This window comes from Dermacentor variabilis, chromosome 3 (assembly GCF_050947875.1).
Source record: "Dermacentor variabilis isolate Ectoservices chromosome 3, ASM5094787v1, whole genome shotgun sequence".
In the NCBI taxonomy this organism is placed as follows: Eukaryota; Metazoa; Arthropoda; class Arachnida; order Ixodida; family Ixodidae; genus Dermacentor; species Dermacentor variabilis.
In genome coordinates this window covers 115,528,844-115,550,452 of record NC_134570.1, presented here as the reverse complement: position 1 = coordinate 115,550,452, position 21,609 = coordinate 115,528,844, and the positions used below count along the sequence as shown (strand labels likewise).

The window sequence follows — 21,609 nt, the reverse complement described above, 5'->3', positions numbered from 1 at the left end:
GTTCGCTGGCATGGAATGCATGAAAGATGCCTAGTAAGTACGCATTGTACGCCTGAGGAACATCCGGTGATATTGCTTACTTCCATATTTTATCTCAGCGCGCTAGTAAAAAAAATTATGTTACCAGCAGTATCGGAAATACGTAACCGAAGCAAGCATGGGCCCAGGCGCCTTACTCGTTTAGCTTGCTTCGCGGCTTAAGACAGACACCCGCGATTTCACGAGCTAGTCAGTTTGGCTTGCCTATAAAAGCACAGAACGCGTCGTTATTATTAAAGTCGTCACTGTGTGTATAGCATGAATACACACGATATATTTAAAAAGCTGTCATCATCAGAAGTGATCCTAAAGGCTAAGCAAGCAAAAAAATGCAATGGCTGATTACTCTCCTAATCGAGAGGCTACAAGCACTCATCAAAGTGAAGCGTATAATAAAAGCATTCATTGGAATTAGGCATACGACGTACAGAAACGTGGCGTCTACTCGAGTGGCACAAAAAAAACATCTGATCATCTCAATGTCTAATACCCTCGTAAGCGATGGCCACACCCCCGTAAGAAAGTAAAAAAAAATGCAGTGGCTCATACCCCCGTGAGGCTGACGCTACAAGCAGTCAATAAATTGAAAAGAACAGTGCATACATCGATGGAAATTACCCATACAGCACACAGAACCGCATAAATTTCAATTCCCTTCTGAGTGGTTGCAACGTAACGTCGAAGAGAAACGTCGTTGGTTCGAGTCGGACCCTTCTGTACGCGAGCGCGAAGCCGCAGCTAAACGTAGAAAACGAGCCAAAAAAGTTGAACTGCGAAAGGAGCAATGCGACGATGTGAGGCAGCCCATAACGAAGTGTTCAGCAGCATCTCGCCTTCACGTGGTAAAAAGTACATGTCGAATTTTTTCATGCCCATCCTATCAAAACGAACAGCAGTAGTCATGTTGCTTTGAGTCGTATCCCCTGCCTAAAATTTCGCATGTATCACGCTGCAGTCGCTGCAGAAACTGGTTTCAAAAGGAAAGTAAAATAGTAAATGGTCCGATTTCCGCGTTTTGACTTGCGTCAGAGGCATCGCAAAGTCCTATATCAAGAAAGCGTAATATAAGAACAACATGCAAAGTTCAGGGGGCACGGCACCTTTAAGCGTAGAGAATGTTAAATGCGCTAGAAAACTGGGCCTTGCAATGGAGTAGACTGAAGCACACCTTTATTTTCGAGGTGCAGAGTATTCACTTATCTGTGATATGTTTTTCTCTTTCCGCTTTATTAAGCGCCACGTTGCAGCCATCATCCTGTAGCAGCTACTGTTGAGCGTGCGCCCTTTATCACTTGCCTTTGATATAATATGCTCGCCCTTGTAATCATCACACACGAATTCGTAGAAATCATGGCAAGGGTCGACGTTGTGGTCCAGTTTCACCCTCAGCCACTGCGCCAGGACGCTGCAGTCCTTCGTAGTGCACGCAGGAGGGTTGGCTGCACTCTGTGAAAAAAATACATGTCCAAGAAAGAAACAAGGCCGATAAAAAGGCTGTTTAGATGCCAAAGCTTTCGCTGAGGCACGGCCTTCGTCAGCGAACACACTGCCAGACACATAAAAACACTCCTATATATATATATATATATATATATTATTGCCATGTGGTGTTTTAAATAATGCTAAGGGGCCTCCCACCCATCAATGTATGTTCATTCCACATCAAAGGTCCCAGACATTGTGTTCGACCATGGCACATCTCCATAGCAGACCATCGCCTCTTACCTGTGTGTCCTAGAAGCTACTTTCCCGAAAAAAATAATATTCGCGGTGTTAGTAACAAATTTATTTTCTGTGAAGGGGTTAAACTATCGATATCAAAATCAACGAACAATTTGGTTGCAAATGCACGCTTGCAAGAATATCTTTTTTGGGTAACCTAAAAAATTAGTCATTTAATACTTGCGCAGAGTTACTAGTATTTGGAACTTCAGTTTTTACAGCCTTTTCCATGACAGCTAAAATGTGACATAATTACGAATATATATGTAAACATATTCTCTTCTGGCGGCTACCCACGTCATATATGTCAATTTACCTTCAACGTATTACATGATATGAATACATGTTTGTAGGGAAACATGTTCGTCTTTAAAAATAGGTCTGAAAACAATTGCAATAAGGCGCTATGGCCATTAAGGCACTAATTTTTCAATGTAGTATTCCATGTGAAAATGCGTGGTAAGTGTTCTTTATAGCAGAAGAATGCGCACATACGAAAATGAGAAAGTGGTCTTGACTGTGGGTAAATGTTACTATCGTAGTAACATAGAGAGCCAAAGGGTGAAATAATAACTGAAATCTGCTGTATTTCTTTATTTATTTTTGGCCCGCTTAAATTTCTGGCATAGATCCATCAACTCTTACTGAATAGAAACGCTCTGAGTTGTATTGACAATTCTTGCAGTCTGTATTGGAACGTATTCCTAAATTGTTGCAAAAGTGAGCGTTATCACGCGGTATATACCTACTATACAAACAACCCTCACTAATGTACAGTGGTTTTAACATGCTCATTTGTTTTATTAACAGTCTTTAACTAGTACCTATCGTAGAACACATGTCAATTTATGATAATGAATATTACCCAAATCCGAGCATACTTTGATTTAATCGCACCACGGGTGCTGCCTGATCCCGCAAGTCTTACGAGGAACCGCACTTGTTCTCACTATTCTATGTCAATCATCATTTTCAGCAAGCGGAAGCGGCAGTGTGTTTTTCTCTTACCGTGCAAAAAATGCCTATTTATGATAGTGCTTCCGGACGCAACTGCTCTATTTTCACATGTGAAATTTTGCACGAAGCTGCATTATACCCGTCCTATTTGAAGCTATAGGCTTCTAATGCTGTAAAAAGTTTTGTTGTACTTGCGCTTTATTTCTGAATTGCTACGTTGACTAAATGTGAGGTGTAAAATTGTGGTGTAAACAAGACGTAGGCATGGAGCCTGTGCATATTGCGTTTGTGTTCTGAATGCGCTCTGTAGCACCTTCTGGGAAATATGTAATATATGTTGTGATATGAAGGTGCGTTGACTAAGAAATCTCTTACACGAAAATTTATTCGTTCAAACCTTCGAAGACTCAGCCTGAAGTTGTCATCCCCTCATCTGTGTTTCCCCACTTGTGCTTTTTTTTCCTAGCGCAACCATCTCCTCCAAATAAGAGGTATGTCGATGTGTGAGGAAGTGAAATTTACATGAAACTACTGCGTTATTGCTTGCCTCAGGGGCTTCACCAGCTGCCCGTCGTACGAGCACTGATCAGCTTGCGCGCATGAGCTTCCTGCCCTCAATTTCCTGGCTATCCCACGGTCCTCAGCACCTTGCCCAATTCCCATCCCTGGGGCCCTGCTTAAATTACCATCATCCGCCTAGCTTCAAGGAAGGTGCCTCTTTGGCAGTTATTTATTAATTAATGAAATATTTTGAAATAACCCAGCGTCCACCTTTAAGCAACTCGGAAAACGCCTGTTTGGTATAAATTTATTTGTAAACAGCTATACAATGTCTTCTAGTATTCATCTCACTTGTTAATAGCATTCTGTAGGACTTTGCCTTCCTAGACTAGTATACTTCTATCGCGTTTTTGTAGGTACTGATTAGTGAGAAATTATAGGGACAACTGCTATGAAAAATGGCATTAGAAAAAGGTTCACGGTAGTAATGGCTGTGTACACTGGAACCAGCGTAATTACAATATTCGTCGTAAAGCTGGCAGTGATAACGATATTGCCAGACTTGGGTCCAATGCTGCACTGGCCCAATGTTGGCCCAATCCAGTATCTAACTCTGGGCCATCATTCAATTGTTCGCTCTTTGCCCAAATGACAGCACTAGGACAGGGCTGGTACCAATTTCTGGCATAATTAAGTCATGTAAGGTCCTATGCTGGTCTGCTGCCTCGGTAGTTTCTTGCCGTTGGTGGAATTCATCCATTACCTCCTCCAGGGCTCTCAACATTTCTTAAGTCCATCCATTCCTCGGATTTCACATGTCCAAAAATTATCTAAAGTGCGGACTGCCTTGAATATTCTTTAATTCACATGCTAGAAGACATCATCTATGCTGTCGCACTGCTTAATTTAAGTTCGTCTCCCTGCTGTCCCGTCCATTCACGCATAATTCTGTCTTCTTGCACACAGCTTTTAACATTTCGCAAAATATTGCAGGCTAGATACTGCGCATAAGAGAAAAAAAGGCCAAGTAAGAGAAGGATGATGAGAATCAAGGAACTCATAGCTTAGAGTTAGATTCAGTGGGGATTGTAGTGTGTTTCTCTTTCGTGTAATCGTCTCGAAATATTTTGGTGGCAGCGGTGAGATATTAGGCAAGTGCGACTGCATCTAGAGCGTGCGGGGCGACGTGACAACGGCGCGAAGACCGCAGTACCTGAATATGGCATTGCCGTACCTCTAGCTACATCACGATAATGCTCTCCGCAAAGCTACTGGACGCTTCCCTGTTCGCTGCCTAGGGATGCTTAACAAATTCAGCTGGACACCGCTTCTGTGACCAATGCGTTGGGCGATCGACAAAATGCGCAGGTGTTGACCGGAAGCTTGCTTGGCCAAACAGCAGAACTACTAAATGCTCCGCTCGCGCAATATAAGACCTTCCACTTACTGACAAAAGCCCTGGCTAACCGCTCCGTGGTCCTATTTCCACCTCACGTCGGCTTCGCCCGTCTGCAGCAGCGCTGTCAAATCGCAGCAGAGACTCTGGTAATTGAGCCACTTGCGATAAAGCCGCTGCCTAGCGCCCTCTCCTGTAGTCGTCGTGGATGCCTTCATCAAAGCTGATTCGATCGCCAGCGTCAGGATCGTAGCCAGCTAAGAAAAGCCCCCGAATCGCGCAACATTCGTTACGGCAGTTAATACGTACTCTACCTTTCACATTATCTGGTAGTCTTCCATTGCAGTCGACGAGGCAGCAAACCGCCCGCAGGATGGAAATTACAGACGCTCGAATCGAACAGTTACGTCCACCAACGAATGCACTCCAGTTGCACGTGGCCTCTACGCAAATCACGAGCATGGTTTTGAAGGGAGAGCAAACCTAGTTTCATTAGCTCCTACTGCGCAACGCACCAGCAAAATATTTAATAAAAAACGGAACCCCTCAGTAATACAAGAGGCTATGAATACTGATTAGATATATATGTGTACTGCATTATGTCACTTACCGCTCGCGTTCGCAGACCAACAAACCAGCCCATTGAATCAAGGATTGAATCGTCGTAAATCAGAAGCTGAAGCTTAGTAAGACACGTGGTACAATGTACACAGGACAAGGCACCTTTATGTTCCTGAAACATTCGCACTTACTTCGTTTATTACTGCGGAGGTGAATGACACAGGTGAGTTAAGTAGCACCGTCAGCACCGACACCAATCCAGCTGTCAGTACTCCCGCCACCACTCCTATAAGGCACACGAACAACAGCGAGGCTATGTAGCGTCTGCCATCGCCACCGTCTTTCGTTTGTGATATCCTGTTAGATTCTCCCCGTGGAGTTCGGAACTCCTGCATGTCAACAAGTTTGCAGAAGCATACAGTTGAGTGACACTGGTGTGTAATGTCAGTGCTGCCGCTTTCCATCAGAAACAACCTAATGCATTCTACTACGCTCGGTTGTGTACATAAAGAAAGCGTTCGAATGCGTTCGGTGGTTTACAGCCATGATTATTTCAGGTCACTGTGCACAAAACTGAGAACTTGTTCGTATAATATCGCAAAATAGTGGCTTCCATGAATAGATAATAAAGTCGTCTAGATAATACAGAAGCACTCGGTAGCACTTAATACGCCAGCACAGAGAGTAGCACTTATGATAGCACTGGTGAACAATCTCCGGTTTGAAAGGACCCCTAATGATCTGATGATAAACAAAAAATTTATTGAATTGATAAAGTTATGTACCCAAAAAATATTTAATGCTGGAATAAAAATTGAACACTAAACTCTCACTTTTCTAAATTGATGCCATAACCTGACGCCAAAAGTGACGCACGGATTTCAATGTAATATACGCGGTTACTATTCTTGGGATACTTCTGGCACTTTATGATGTCTACAGTTTTGCTTGTCTCTCTGTCGAATAGGGTTTCTGAGCGTTTTCACGGCAGTTTGTCAGTGGATTGTCCATGGTCTAAAAGGTACATTGGCTTGCAGTGCCGAGGAGGGATCCCTGCTCAGAACCAACCGTCGGACCAACTTGGGTCACGGGGTATGTGAAACGCGTGCGTGCCGCTTTTATTGGATGCCATCTTAGGTCTCTGCACATGCGTCACTGGGTATGTGCTGCTCTACAATTACAAAAAATATATATATAAAACTCCTCCAGTGCTGCCTGTAATCGCAACCATCTTATATTCATACTCTCGCTATCAAACTGATACGTCTCAAATAAATCCCTTAAATTACCTCGTCTTGACATGTGCAGGAAATTAACAGTGATGTCATTCGTACACATTTTTCACCATACTAATATTCCATTCGCTAGGCCCATATTCTACCCGCTTCTCCTCATATCTGGACCCGCGCTGACCATGTTCATAAAGTCAAGCCTATATTTGCAGGAGTGAGTCCTGCAAATATAAATTTTAAAAACGTGTGGCTTGTAAGATTTCGCCCCTCTCTTTACATGTTGCCAAATGGATCTCCTTACCGCGAATCGTCGTCTCGCTTACACAAATCATCATTTCACGCATCACTGCTAACCTTCCTAGACTGTATCAACATGTCATAACCTACATATGCTTCAGTATTTACCTCTACATTGTCTTCATGGACCTAAAATCGTTGAACATTTTTTTTCGTTTCATTTTATATGTATTTTTTGGCAGGCTGTTTACCTATTTGATACGATTGTAATTTTATACTTATATTCTCATGGCCACTGATCATTTCCATCACGTTTTTAGTTCGTTTGCAATTTTCACGCTACCATATACTGTATAAATTGCGTTTTCTTTCCGTTTATTATCTTTGTTCGGCCTTTACATAATTTTTATTGTATCTAATACCTTTCTTTATCTATTACTATCTGGTATCTGCTACTACATAACGCAAACCCGTGACATTTTCCATTTCCAGGTATGTACTGCCCTAAGGGGCCGGTAGGAGACACAAACCAATAAATATGGTATACATGTATAGTTAGCCTTATATGATTATATATTTACACACGGCCCTCGCACCGACTTCACGTTGGCGCCACTGCGCCGCCAGCTTAGTGCAGCATGTCCAGAGGAATCACGTGAGATATTAGTTCGGCTGCATACACGCCTCATCGATGACATGTCTTTGCGGTGGCGATACGGCGTGCCGCTACATTGCTTTATGCTTGTCGATTCACGTCGACATTCATCAAGAGATGGGTTCTGCCGGAATGTTTTGCTCGTACTAGAGCCGATGTGCACGGTGCAGTGAAGGTCCTCAAAACTTGCTGAGGGCAGTCTTTGGCTGCTTCTGAATGGGTTATAGTCCACCTAACAACCAGGGTCTCAGCATGGCATTGCAGCGGACCAGTGCGGGTGCTTCGATATGGCGTCGCTACCCGTCTTTTATTCTTGCCTCTCCTTTTTTTTGGGGGGGGTCAGCCTACTCTGAAGGCTAGTGTCGTTCTTGAAAGACGCTCTTAAAGGGAAACTGAACTGGTTTTGGATTTCTAAGAAGTGACATTTTTTTCTGAAGCACAGACATTTGAAAACCCCGTCCGAAGTTTTGTTTTTCGATCACACTTGTAGCGGCGCCATGATAGACAATTAAAATCCCAGCTGGTGCTCCAACCACCACGGCACACCCAGTCAGCCAGTGGTGGCGGTGAAAGTGGAACGCTTGCGGGAATTATTGTCAATGTAAGAGTCCCAGGCGCCCGCGTCAACATAGCCTGCAGGGTTTGCCCGTCCGTCGTGTTGCATGCGTGGCCCTTACCTCCAATAATCAACATTTTCACCCTATGTATCCGCCTTACGCTTCGAATAAATGCTTGCACATGGCAAAATTAGATTAAGAGGCATATACTGCAAACATGACTTCTTTCTGCGCTGCCTACGGCTGTACAAGCGCCGGCGGCTGAGACGATGTACTTTTTCACAACATCCTAAGGCAGGAAAAGCAGGCCTCTCAGTGAATCGCTGCGCTGATATGAATGTCAAGCCTTCTAGAACCACACTTCTCGGCGGGAAACATTTTTCGGACACTGATTACCAACATAGTTTACCACTCATGCGTGCAATGAGAATTCCAGTAATATCTGCTCGATTAGGGTCATGCGTAGCGCCGTTGATCTTCGCTCATAAAGAGAATGAATCGCAGCCTTAGCGAAGAGACGAAAGCACGAGGTGGTAAGGTGTCGAATGTTCGAGCTCATGCCGCTTATAGAATAAAGGTACGTTGTTTTTCTTGGTAATCTCCGTCTTTTTCTCCCACGGTTACCTAAACCTCCGCTTCTCGCTTCTGTCATTCGCGTTGTTTTTTCCCGAAGAGTTCCGAATCTAGGCTTGTATTCCGCGGAACTTCTCTTATTTATGTAGTAAATAGTGTGTCCTCAATGATAGACGGTCGCCATGCTATGTGAGGCTGTGGTGACGATAAATAACCAAGGCTGTGACTGGGGGCCTAATTTTACATGGAGAAGTTAAGGGAAAGTGAGTCAGACGGTGGACACGACACGCCAGTTAGTAACCAGAGTTGGGAATATGGCTTTCGACAGCTGAACTTTATTACTTGCAAACCAGCAACACTAAAATCCACTGTGTGCGATACGAGTCTCTCCATAGTCAATGCTATAAGGGTGCCCGGTATGAGACTAATACCATCTCACTCGTACTGCTAAGGCTATACAGCAAGGTACAGCACAAGAAAAAACTTACGAATACGTACCAAGCGATACTTCCGACACGGGTAAATGTCGCAGTTAGGCACTCGGAACCAGCGGGCTCCATCCCAAATACCCCATTGACCAGCGCGCTCGCGCTTGGCATAAATGGTTCTCGTTGTCGGCCTACTGATTCAAACGCGTGTGGTGTCCCGCCAATCATATCCAAGTGATCAAAATTATTCATAAGAGCGACCGACGAACTCTGCAAAATCACCTGGGTGGTAATCGCAGTCATAAGCTCTCGCATTGCGGCGGGCTCTCGCCGACCCTTGGGTTGACGTCATGGTGCGGTCCACCAATCATCGATGCGAGCCACATTCCCCGAGCGCCGCGCTGCAGCAGCTCGGAGCTTCAACGCGTGAGCGTTAAGGACCTCGCGTGGCACAAAATGGGGGTTGTGTTGGCGTCCGGCGTTTGGCGCCGACTACGTTGTGAGCGAAAATTTTTTTTCCTAACCAAGGATACCGAACCACGCAGGCCCTCGGAGTGGCGTTACTGAAATAATTAAATTACTGGAAGTAAAACGCGTAAGAAAGATTTACGCACAAACTACAGGCAATGATAGTCTCGGTTTGTAACTGGAATATACGTGAAAACATGATTCTGTTGCGCGGAAACTCAAAAGCAAACCCCCTTTCAAGCGTTTCTAAGAGCGGCGCGCTGAGCTCGTTTCCTCGTCACGACGTTATTCAGATGGCGCTTGCCTGCTCGCATCTGCTGCAACGGCGCACAGAGGCAAAGGATGAGAAAAAAGAAAAGAAAACTGCAGTTGCCGTGTAGCGTGACAAGGAGTCAGGGTTCCTTCAATGATTTCGCCTTCCTCTCTTACAGGCGAAAGGTAAGCCTCCTAATAATTTTTCTTGCTATACTGCGTTTTTGGTTGAGTGATGTCAAATTTCGAGTTGATTTTCGTGTTCAAGAACTTCGAAAGTACCAAATGGTGCGTATAACTCGATTTTCTGTGAGACCTGTTCAGTTTCCCTTTAGTCCCCTTTTTACAGAAATCGAGATATGCAGTCGAAAATAAAATAGACTATTTAAGACTTTGCCGCAAGACGCTATTCAATCCGTACAGCAGAAGGGGCACTATATGCATTCAAAGGTCGCTATGATCCATTTCGCGGTGCTCCCGCTCCTTTTTCAATGCCTTGAACTGCGAAGGCTATGGCGCAGTGGGCCGTGCCCACAAGACTCCGCCTACTCAAAGCCACCTTGGCGTGCAGTTAAGATTTGATTTTAGATGTTTACGTATAGTCAGATACAACTCAATTCTGCTGTAAATCCCCTCCAACACCCTCATAACTACCAGCCAGTGTTGCTTCGCGAGGCTGCAAAGAGTTCGTACTTCAAGCTTTCCCTGTTACCGAAATCAGGTGGAAACAGCAAAAGAAAATTTATAAGCATGTAATTTTCTGCGTTTTTACTCGTCTATCATAGCTGAACAGTGAAAGACCAATTCTTTATTGAACTGTAATAAAACGCATGCTTCACTGCAACTGCTTATTGTCAAGTTTCACTTCATTTGGCAGTGAAGTTCTATGAGTAAAACGGGGCCACCAGCGAAATTTACTGTACCGGGCACTATTCAAGGGTGAAATATTCAGAATCGATGCACTTTCTCCAGGTCTTTTGCCCACGTCATCGCTCCACCCATGAAAAGGCTCTTCAAGAACAGCAGACGCTCCGGAGGTGTCAAGTACGACATCATTATGAAATGGTCGCATGACGACGATTTTGTTTACTTCTGTGATTGGCTGGCGGAGTAACAACTCCGCGCGGTCCGTTTGCCCTGGTCGCCAACTGCTGTTTTTAAGTTGTATCCTACTATAGACAGCACCATTTCCTATTTTTGCGCACACGACGTGCCAAACGCGCTTGTCGTCAGCGAGCAACACTGCGCTCAGCGAGCACACTCGTTGCGTAATTCCACGGCTGCCGCTGTATCTAAGCAACGTAGCACAGGGAATCCGAAGCCTGTTTATTAAACTGCGTCAATAAATATACACCGTGGCATCAAGAGGAAGCGCACTGATCTTCAAAACCCTTCGTGATAGATTTCAGCTATTGTTCGATAGCTGCCACTTATGGTATTATGCTATATGACGTAATATAACGCCCGAAAACAGTGAGGAGAAGGCTGCTGTTGAAAAGAGAGTGTTTGACAAAAGGGTGAATTCGTGCACCTCTTGCGAGCTCTACGCAACGCGTACGACTGCGAAAGGTGACTGAGATGTTCGCGGCAGCTCAGCCATGCGCGGATTGTGTTTCTAATGCGAAAACATTTTTTTGGCGAGCACCCGAACAAAATCTGTGATGCGACAAGTGTGACTTCTTGTACCTTCACAAAAATGCGTAACTTGAAATACAGTTATTCGTTATAGTGTTGTAGGTGTAGATGATTGGTAGCTTTATAAGTACCATGGAACAATTGAAAGAAAAAAAGTGATCAGAGAGCATATTCATATGATCAGATTTATGCATACCCATAAGTACACATAAGGCTTCATCGAGAATGTATGGCGAAGCGTTCAGTAGAGGTGGGCCGACTGAAACTGGAGGGTTGGCCAACTTGAAATTTGTAGGTGGGCCAACACAAAATTTGGGGATGATCAACCTAAATTTGGTTGTGGGCCACCTAGAAGTTTGGAGATGGGCCAACTTGCGATTTGGAGATGAGCCAACGTGAAATTTGGGGGAGGGCCAACTTCCTGCGGCCCAACTGATATCTGGGGTGGGCCAACTTAAAATTTAGAGGAGGGCGAAATGGGTGTGGGTCAATATGAAATTTAGGGGTGGGCCAATTGAAATTTGTGGGTCAATGAAAACAAAATAAATTCGAAAGGAAAAATCAAGCAAGAAAGTTCGCCGATGATTACGACACTTCCTAATTCAAAATTCTCGTCACAGCTCCACACATGTTTTAATTCCGCGATATATTGGTGGACACGGACAACCTGTCTTGTGTGGCATATTGCAAACGGAGCTAAGTGTGGCGTGATTGCCTCGCTAATCGGGACATTGCGAAATGCAGCGCGAGGGTGACGTGTTTGGCGGGGTTCACAGCAGCCGTCGCACACAACCCTTTGATCATGCAACACTTTCTTTCTATATATGGTATCGGTGGAGGCGCATCGGTGAACAGACAATGGTGCGCTAACCTGGCGCCATCTTGTGGCGGTCGTCGCTGCCGAGCGTTGTCTTGCGCGCCACTACGCTTTTCTTCTCACGCTTTCGCCACACTTTCCTCCTCAGTTCATGGGTCCGCTGCGCCCTCATCCACAGCTTTCTTCCTCGCGCTATCTTCGCTGTCACTGTCTTTGATCCGCCACTGCGCTCCGTGTTCGCTCTTTCATCCTTCACTGTGCTGGTTCACTTGGTTATGCCGAGGGATGTCGAGGGACGCCGACACTAAGCGCAGACGAGAATGTGGTCTGAAACGTTGGTGGTGATGAATTTCGAACTTACAACTTGACGCTCAAGGCCAGGTAGGTTACCCACTGGCGTAAGCACCTCCGCTTTCAGAAGGCGAATATGTATAGAACATATAAATGTGTTTTACCGCATTGTGCTATCGCCACAAACGGACAAGCAGGCAATAAATGAGTTAATAAAGAAGATAATGAATGATAGCGATTGACAATGGTTCAACGCTGATGACCAAGGAGTTAAATATCTATAAGGGCTTATAGGAGTAGGAGCAATTCTGATAAGGTTGAGAACAACCGACAAGGGATGGATGAAATTCGATAAGGTTGATAAAAACTTATAAGGGTTTTTAATGGCTCTAGCACTTAGAAAACTCCAGTGGAATTACTGCATAATATTTTGTGTGCTTCCTGCAAAGCTACTGCTTCACCAGTGCCAGCCTAGACGACAGTGGTCTAACATTCATCGTCGTGTCCAGCTCAGAGAATTGACTGGCAAGGAAGCTGATCCCGAAGTGACAGTAACCTCCGCATTTTGTGAAAGCGGTAGCGACCCTCTCGGCCTAGCTCCCTAATTGCTACAAGCTGACCATCAGAGAGACCCCACTAATTGCCGCAAAGAGCCAATGTCCACGATATCCGCGGGAACAGTGTAAACCCCCACCATGAGTCCGTCGGAGCTGGTCGTATCACAAGTGGAGTCTGCCGAGACGACATTAGGGGCTGGAGGCTACGAACAGTTCAACCACACTGATTTGGAAGGATAAGGCAATCAATGCTCTGATATGATAACCTACGCATGAAGAAACATTAAAAGCAGATATCTTGGGGAAACGTGTGCAGTGTTTGCTAAGACGGGCGCAGTGCTCCTACATGTTTTTTTATTCATTCATTTGGACTGCCTGGATATTGTGTTGTCGTATATACATGAAACTGTGTACTGTAGTACCCGTCGTAGATGTGTAAAATAAGAACGTTCATGTACATTCAACCTCTCGGCCTCATCTCACTAACAAGCAACTCTCACCAAAAAAGCCGGGAGATCCCCCGCCCTGTGGAACTTGATGTTAGGCGAAGCAGTATGCGGGAAGCCTACTAAGATAACGAAATGACCATGAGAGCACCAAGAAGTAGGCGGCTGTTTTACGACCTAAATGACACGCTAGTTACGACATTCACGATATCACCTATTATTTATTTTCATCACACATTTTGTCATACTATGCCAATTTAGGCACATACCGAGACGGAGGTGGCTCTTTCATGACCTATATCACATGCATGTCATGATTTATCATTCATGTTCATCATACACTCTTGTCATACTATGCCAATATTGGTACATACCAAGTTAACGAAACGACCATTAAAGCACGAAGACCTAGGCGGCTGTTTTATGACCTACATGACACATATGTCATGATTTTCATGTAATGAACAATTATTTATGTAAGTCATACACTCTTGTCAGACTACGCCAATTTGGGTACGTACCAAGTTAACGAAACGACCATGAGAACTTCAATGATGGAGGCGGTTAGATAGACACTGCCAAACTGACTAACGTTCACCAAGAAACGATCATCATCAGCAGCATATATTATGTCCACTGCAGGACGAAGGCCTCTTCCTCCGATCTCCAATTACCCATGTCCTGCGCGATCTGATTCCATCTTGCGCCTGCGAGTTTCCTAATTTCATTTCCCCGCCTAGTCGTGTGCCGTCCTCGACTACTACCCTAATGGTGCACCACTTATCTAACGAACACCCTACATGACCTGCGCAGCTCGATGTTCTTTCTTTTAATGTAAATTAGAATATGGGCTCTCCCCGTTCGCTCTCTCATCCCCGCCACTCTTTCTGTCTCTTAACGTTACGCCTAACATTCTTCGTCTGATCAAGCTTTGCGCGGTCCTTAACTTGTTCTCAAGCTTCTTTATCAATCGTCAAGTTTCTGCCCCATATATCAGCACCGGTAAAATACACTTATTGTACACCTTTCTATTTAGTGATAACGGTAAGCTCCTACGCAGGAGCTGACATTGTCTGTCGTATGCGCTGCAACCCCGCTTTTATTCTTCTGTAAATTTCCTTCTTATTATCAGGGTTCCCTGTGGGTAATTGACCTAGATAAACGTACTCCCTCACGGACTCTAGAGGCTTACTGGCGATCCTGAACGACTGTTGCCTTGCCCGGCTATTTATATTTACCTTTGTTTTCTGCATAATAATCTCAAACCCCACCCTTACACACCCTCTAAGTCCTCAATCGTTTGCTGTAACTCGTCTCCAGTGTTTGAACCGGACAATGTCATCTGCAAACCGAAAACCGAAGGCTGCCGAGAGATTTGCCGTTGATCCTTACTCTTAAGCTTTCCCAGTTCATTCACTTGAATACTTCTTCCAAGCATCAAGTGAATAGAATAGCATTGGAGAGATTGTATCTCCCTGTCTGACTTCTTTCTTCTAGGTATCTGTCTACTTTTCTTTTGGAGTATTAGGGTAGCCGTGGAATCTCTGTACCTATTTTCCAAGATATTTACGTAAGCCTTCGGTACTTCTTCAATACATAATGCCTCTGTGACTGCTGGTATCTATAGCGAATCAAATCTCTACTGAATCATTTGTTGTAACTCTTCTTTAGTGCTGCTGAACGGGACACTGTCATCTGCAAGTGGAAGGCTTCTGAGATGTTCGCAGTTAATCCTTACTCCGAAGCCTTCCCAGTTTAATACCTTGAATACTCTTCCCAAGCACGCAGTCAATAGCATCGGAGAGATTGTGTCTCCTTCTCTGACACCTTTCTTTATAGGTATCTTCCTACTTTCTTGTGGAGAATTAAGGTAGCTGTGGAATTTTTGTAGATACTTTCCAAGATTATAAGCGGCCTGTGTACCTTGATTACGTAATGCCTCTATGACTGCTGGCATTTCTACTGAATTAAATGCTTTTCCGTAATCTATGAAAGCCATAAAGAGAGGCTTATTGTACTCTGCAGATTTCTCGATTACGTGATTGATGACATGGATGTGATTCATTGTGGAGTATCCCTTCCTGAAGCCAGCCTGTTCCCTTCGTTAACTGAAATCCAGTGTTCCCTTATTCTATTGTAGTTAACTTGGTAAATATTTTATGCTATACTGTGAGAAAGGTAATGGGCCAATAATTTTTCAATTTTTTATCGTCTCCCTTTTTTGGGATTAGTATTAAGTTGTCATTCTTCCAGTTCTCTAGGACGCATGAAGTCAATAGGCAGTACACATTAAGGGCCGCTAGTTTGTCAAGCATTATGTCGCCACCAACTTTAATTACATCGACTGTTATTCCATCTTCTCCTGCCGCTTGCAGTGTCATGCAAGGCCCTTCTAACTTCGTAGCTATTTAAGGATGGAGTCTCTATAACCTGTACAATACTACTTCAAATGAAGATATCGTGGCTCCTCTGGGTACTGTACAGGTCAGTATAGAATTCTTCCACTGCTTTCACTAAATCTTCAAGATTGCTGATATTACCCTGCTTATCTTCAGTGGATAAACCTTGGTTTTTCCTATGCCAAATTTCTCTCTCGCAGATTTCATGCTGCGTCCATTTTTACTGCCTCCTCTGCCTTTCTCACTTTATAATTTCGAATATCCCTTAATTTCTCTTTGATGATAAGCTTATACAGTTCCGCAAATTCTATCTTATCTCTTGAGTTGGACACTTTCATTCTTTGTGGATATTTTATTAGGTCCTTTGTTACTTGGGAGAGCTTACCCACTAGTTGTCTTGGTGCCTTACCTTCCACTTCAACTGCTGCTTCTGAAGCAAACCTAGTTACGGCTTCATCCATTAACTCTATCTCATGTTCATCTCTCAGTTGTAAGGCTGCATATTTGATGGATATTTGTAAAGCTGCAAATTACAAACAAACCTGCATTGTTTCGTGCACTCCTTTGGACTGCGCCTCGGTCAACGCACATCGTCGGTCGCATCGAGGATCGGTTTAACGGCCACTTGCTTCTAAACGACGCCCCGACGCAGCCGCGTCCACAACACCAGCGTCTGTAGAGCGGCGTCGTAAAAGCCTTTCGGCGCTAGCTCTGTGTATGTATGGCGTAGTGCATGACGTAGTGCGTGCCTGATATTTCTTTCTATTTCGCATAAATGGCGTGTACATAAATAAATCTATGGTTACATACCAACAAAACTCTATAGCAACATGATTTATACCACCATAGCAGCTTCGCTGGTCAACCACCTTCAGAGGGTAGAATGGCTCCTCAAATTTTTTTATTTGTGTGTTTAGATGAGCCACCACAGCGTTCTTCATTTTGTTATAGGCATGAGTGTTTAGCGCACCAACATCGGCGTTCCTGGTGTGCATACTACACCGTGGTACATACAGTGAGCGGTCTGCGCGGAACGGATAGTATACTTCCCGGCTACATAAGCTAAACGTTTTCAGTCTGTCTTGTCTCACGGGCCAATGAGGAGCCTCGCCCCCAACGCCTAGCGGATGCGCTCGGCATTCTGCTCGTTCTAGGAGACGCCACCTAGCTGTAAAGACTTTGTCCCTGCGCCACAGGAGCAGTCGCCCCCTGTGCTTTGCCTGCCAGCATGCCGCCCCCGCGCATTCTTTAGAACGCTGTCAGAGGAAGTACAGTGAAACGCCAAACGTTGCTGTCGCTTTTTTTAAAATGAAGCTTTTCTTGTCTCTTACTTCGACTTTCCCACTGCTGCTGCTGCTGTCTGGCACATCGCGCCGGATATTGGTTCTCTTCATGTTGGTTTAGGGCATGTGTATACGTGGCAGGAGCACGGCAGAAAGGAAAGGCGACACGAGAAACTCGTTTCAACCGGGGCACCGCGGCGAATGTGTAGAATGCCCTTTGGAGCTAGCTCCCTTTCATCGTAACATTAGCCTCCCCACAGCTATATTTATCCATGACCCTCTCCAAAAGCATTGCAGAAGTTGCAGCCCTTACCTTTCTACTAAGGTGGAAGTCCACAAGGAAGCTAGACAGAATGGTAAAGAGGCGGGAGGAGAGGAGGTAGGGAATGGGCTGAACTTACGCATCTGCGAAAAGATCGAATAACAGCCTTGCCATTCTTTGCTCGCAGTTTCCTGACATAGGGGGGGGGGGGCTGATAAGGAAAAGGTGGCGTTAGAAGTCAAGGAAACCCTACTACTGTAGACATGACAGCGGTCGCGGTTAAAGGTATGGTACGGTACGTTTCGGCGATTTCTGAAAATAAGTGCTGTGAGAATTTCTCAAGGAGACAACTTACGTAGGTCATGCAGAAGCAGAGCCGCATTAAAGTGCACCGTAGCTTCTAGGCGACACTACAGAAACGGCAATACGTCAAATAAACACTTCTGTGCCACCGCGGTAGCTTTGCGGCTATGGCATTGCCAGAGATCGTGGTTTTGATCTTGGCCGTGGCAGCTGCATTTCGACGGGATTCGACGGGGGCAAAATAAAGAAATTTGCAGTTCCGCCCGAAAGGTGAAGCACCGATTGCAATAGCAAATTAGTAGGTAGCTGTACGAAGTAATGATAGTAGTTTTACCGGCCTATAGAATTGTAAACATTCCCTTACTAACTAAACTAACAACGATAGAATGTGTAAGCGTGACTACTCGATGATGTAGAAGGAAACAGACACACCGAGACAGCGCTGTCTTTGTGTGTCTGCTTCTTTGTACGTCCTTGTTTAGTCGCGTTTGCACATTTTATCATTGATTCAAACCATCTAGCCAGTCAACGTGTTTTAAATAAATTAAGGAGCACGGTGTCAAGAGCGCACAGGTAAACATGAACACTTCTTGCCCGGTGACAACAGAAACAGTCTATGAAAACGCTAAAGTAAAAGCCGCGAGACAATTGACCTCCGTGCATCTGTCGCTTGAACGTGAACGAAACGTCGAAATAACAGCTTATACGAAGCTACCGGCACTACACGCACTCTCCAAACATCGTAGATCGCTTCGAAGATAGGCCCGTGCGGGCGCGCACTTTGGCCACTTCGCAGATCGCTTTCAAGACACACGAGTGCCGGCAACGCGTCTCTACGGCGGCTGCGATTCATTAGGTCAAGGCCGTAGTAGATCCGCGGTTGTCTCCACACTGTACGGAGCGGCGGCCGAGGAGGACAATGAGACACCCCAGCAGCAGCCGGAGAAGAACGCCCCTCCTCCCTCGCCGGACCCTCCTGCCTCGTGCGCCATAGGAGAGGGCACACATCTGGCCGGCCTTCGTCACTCACGCACGCGAAATTGAACCGCATTCGGCGGCTCACCCTCACACGCTTCCACTCATGCGGAACCTCACGGTGATGGCGACGGCGACGACGACGGCAGAAATGCGCCTGGAGTTCCCCTATAACTGCTATCGCAATAAAACGATCCTGCACTTAGATCTAGGGACACGTTGAATAACACATTGGTGTGAAAATTTATCCGGAGTCTGCCACTACGGTGTGCCTCATAATCCTGTCGGAGTGTTGGCAGGCACAGCGCCATAACTAAAATAAAGTTTAATACTTCTGCCACGATGCGTTGTGCCACGTGAGATAATGAATGTGCTCAACCCCCTCAGAGGTCACGAAGTATGGGGCACAAGAACGCTTCAAGCAAATACCTCCCCCTTTGTGTTCCGTGCGCTACACAGGCGAACAGCAGTGCTTCACGCAAGGTAGCGTTTAACATGACCTCACCACTCGCGTGTTTGACAAAACGTTGAAGAAATAAACATTCGCAGTCAGCATCATCATTAATTATCGCTAATCAAAGTAAACACCACAGAAAGCTTTGCTTCCATCGTTTCCCACAGTTCGTGGGATCCGCATAATTTCTTTCGTGATGATTTTATATTATCGCACACATCTCGGAAGTAACGAAGTATAAAAAGGCAAAAACTGCTGTTCAATTATTTCATTGACTTACCTCTGTCGCGGAAGACTGCAATGATGGTTCTGGATTCATAAAGCTGATCTTGTCCTCGCCTCAACGGTTGTTTGCTTGATTACTTGTTCCTCAATTGTGGCGCAACAGCAACAACAACAGCAGCAGCAGCAGCAGTAACAACCATAGAGTTGTAACAACGACTGTTGTTGCTGCTCTTGTTCTTCTTCATCTGCAGTAGTGGTACACAAAGTGCAATAGCTGGCTTCTTTTTCATTTTCTTTCATTGCTTCGTTGCTTACTGCAGCAGGTGACTCAATTGATGTTGATGATGATCCGCATTTTCCGCGGTGAACCAATTAGGGTTTGAACCAAGAATCCGACGAAATAGGTAACTTAAGAGAACTTCTTTTTCTATAAAGACAAACGAGAGTAAAGAAAGTCAAGAAATTTTTTATGGACGAACCAAACCAAATTTCTGGTAAATTTGGATATTTTCGTTTTCTGTGTTATGTTTAGTTATCCAATATTGATTCTTCATATAATTGTTGGTTTTATTTTAAAATGTATTCATCAATTTGTAACACCATTTGCTCTATAACAGTCGTGAATTCTTTTCTCTAACTTGAAATAAGCCACCCATTTCTCTAGTAATCTTGCATAGTGGTTATCAGCAACGTGTTAAGTGAGAATAACAGCAACGACAAACACACCTCGAACGGTGTACAAGGTATACAAAGGTGCGACATATTGATGCTCAGAGGCAGCATGCAAGACAACTCATGCTGGGTAGTAAGAACAAAGCCCTGGAAGCTACGGATATATATTGTGAACAGAGAGAAAACCATGCAAGGGGATGTCCCTGCGAACGCCTAGTTCTTCTTGTCTGCTTCAGTTCACACGCCCACTGTGCGACCACAATAAGTATACTTATATATGTCCGAAAAATCACAGCGCCGCCTACAGCAAGAATTCGCCTCGAGGGTCTATATAATTGATATGACAACTATTGAGAGCTGCTGAATGTCTAAACTGGTTTCCAGCAGTAATTTCTTTAAATAATTTTCTAAGCAAAATGTTCTTTTCTGCATGGAGTCACTAAAGCCATATCAGGTAGAATAGGAACAGCCCTACTACTTATAGATACTCTGAGTAATAAATCCTCCATTACGTTGTAGATAGCGTCCTGCCACCACACGCACACTGCATTTTAGACAATTGTCACGAACAAACTGTGCGCTATGGAGATTTCAGCCATAACGCATTAAACATATTAATTCCTGCGATTTCTACTGACACCTCGTAGTAGTGGCTAGCCTGGTATGATGAGTACCAAACGGCATTCTTACAGTACTAGCCACCGGAATTCAGCGTTGGTGGCAAAACTAGCGAAGTACGTGTAAAGTGACATTCTTTTTAATCTGCATGCTGATTCTCATATCTTTTTTTTGAATGCTGATAAAAGCCATGTACTGTCATGTTATTAAAATCACACTTTACTTTTACTTAACAGTCCTTGAAATAAAATATTTTCAATAAATAATCTATCTCACACCGTTTCATTGGTGGTGGTACCATCCCGTGGAAAACATTATCAACCTGTTTCATGTAATTCCGGCATTTTTCCAATGTGGCGCTACCAAACTTTACAAAACTGACAAAACACGGATGTATTCTTTCTCCAGATTCGCCTGTTTGTCTCGCTCTAGTGGCCGCGCCTTCTCGACGTTCCTTCTAGAGCACGAGTCTTCAACCACGCTTTCAACGTATTCCTAGACCTGGATACATGGTTGGATCCCATGAGTGTCCCTTTTGAAATGGGGTGCAGCTTATAACAACAAGCTCTACTTTTCTTTTTCTGCCAAATGTGTTACCTACCCTATTTTTTAAAAACACTATGAATACCCGGCAGCAAGCTTTCTGAGCCATTATTGGGAATCTCTTTATTCTACTCTATCGTTTATTGTGGTTCGTGGTCTTCCTACTATTCTGCCGCAAAACCTCCAAACGCCTTTTACTTATCTCTATTGCGGGCGGGTTTACTTTTCCCCTGCTATTCCTGGACCACACGGATTAAAGGAAGCGTTCAGATCCAGCCTAAACCGACAACCGTGTAGATATCTTCACATTCTAATTAGATGCGTACCGTCGTTTTCCTAGCCTTTATCACAACAAACAGATGTTTCTTTTTTCTTGGTGTACTGTCGCTTTATAACTCCGCGTCATAAAACGTCCTGATCTTGCTTCGGAAGGTGTACAGCTTCGATCAGCGTTATCATAATATATATCTCACCTGATTTCTTTTTTACATCGGAGGTCGTTACTCATAACACTTTTTTTTCTGTTGCCGCCTCATGAGAGATCGTCTGAG

The 21,609-nt window shown here is 44.6% G+C and overlaps 1 protein-coding gene across 1 annotated transcript; it reads right to left on the bottom strand.

The window, feature by feature from the left end:
* Positions 1–1,209: 1,209 nt before the first annotated feature.
* On the bottom strand, positions 1,210–19,466 carry LOC142574697 (uncharacterized). The gene is made up of 3 exons (XM_075683726.1): positions 19,281–19,466; positions 5,368–5,565; positions 1,210–1,485 (listed from the first exon to the last, which is right to left on the bottom strand). Exons 1-3 carry the CDS (start codon positions 19,317–19,319, stop codon positions 1,210–1,212), a joined length of 513 nt encoding a protein of 170 aa, XP_075539841.1. The 5' UTR covers positions 19,320–19,466.
* Between the last annotated feature and the right edge of the window lie 2,143 nt (positions 19,467–21,609).

Bases quoted from the DNA above. Each gene is read 5' to 3' on its own strand.
- LOC142574697 (XM_075683726.1), bottom strand. From the start codon at position 19,319: ATGAATCCAGAACCATCATTGCAGTCTTCCGCGACAGAG. The intron at 5,566-19,280 runs GTAAGTCAATGA...GTTGACATGCAG, and splicing joins TGCAGTCTTCCGCGACAGAG to GAGTTCCGAACTCCACGGGG. The intron at 1,486-5,367 runs GTAAGTGCGAAT...TTTTTTTCACAG, and splicing joins CCTCCGCAGTAATAAACGAA to AGTGCAGCCAACCCTCCTGC.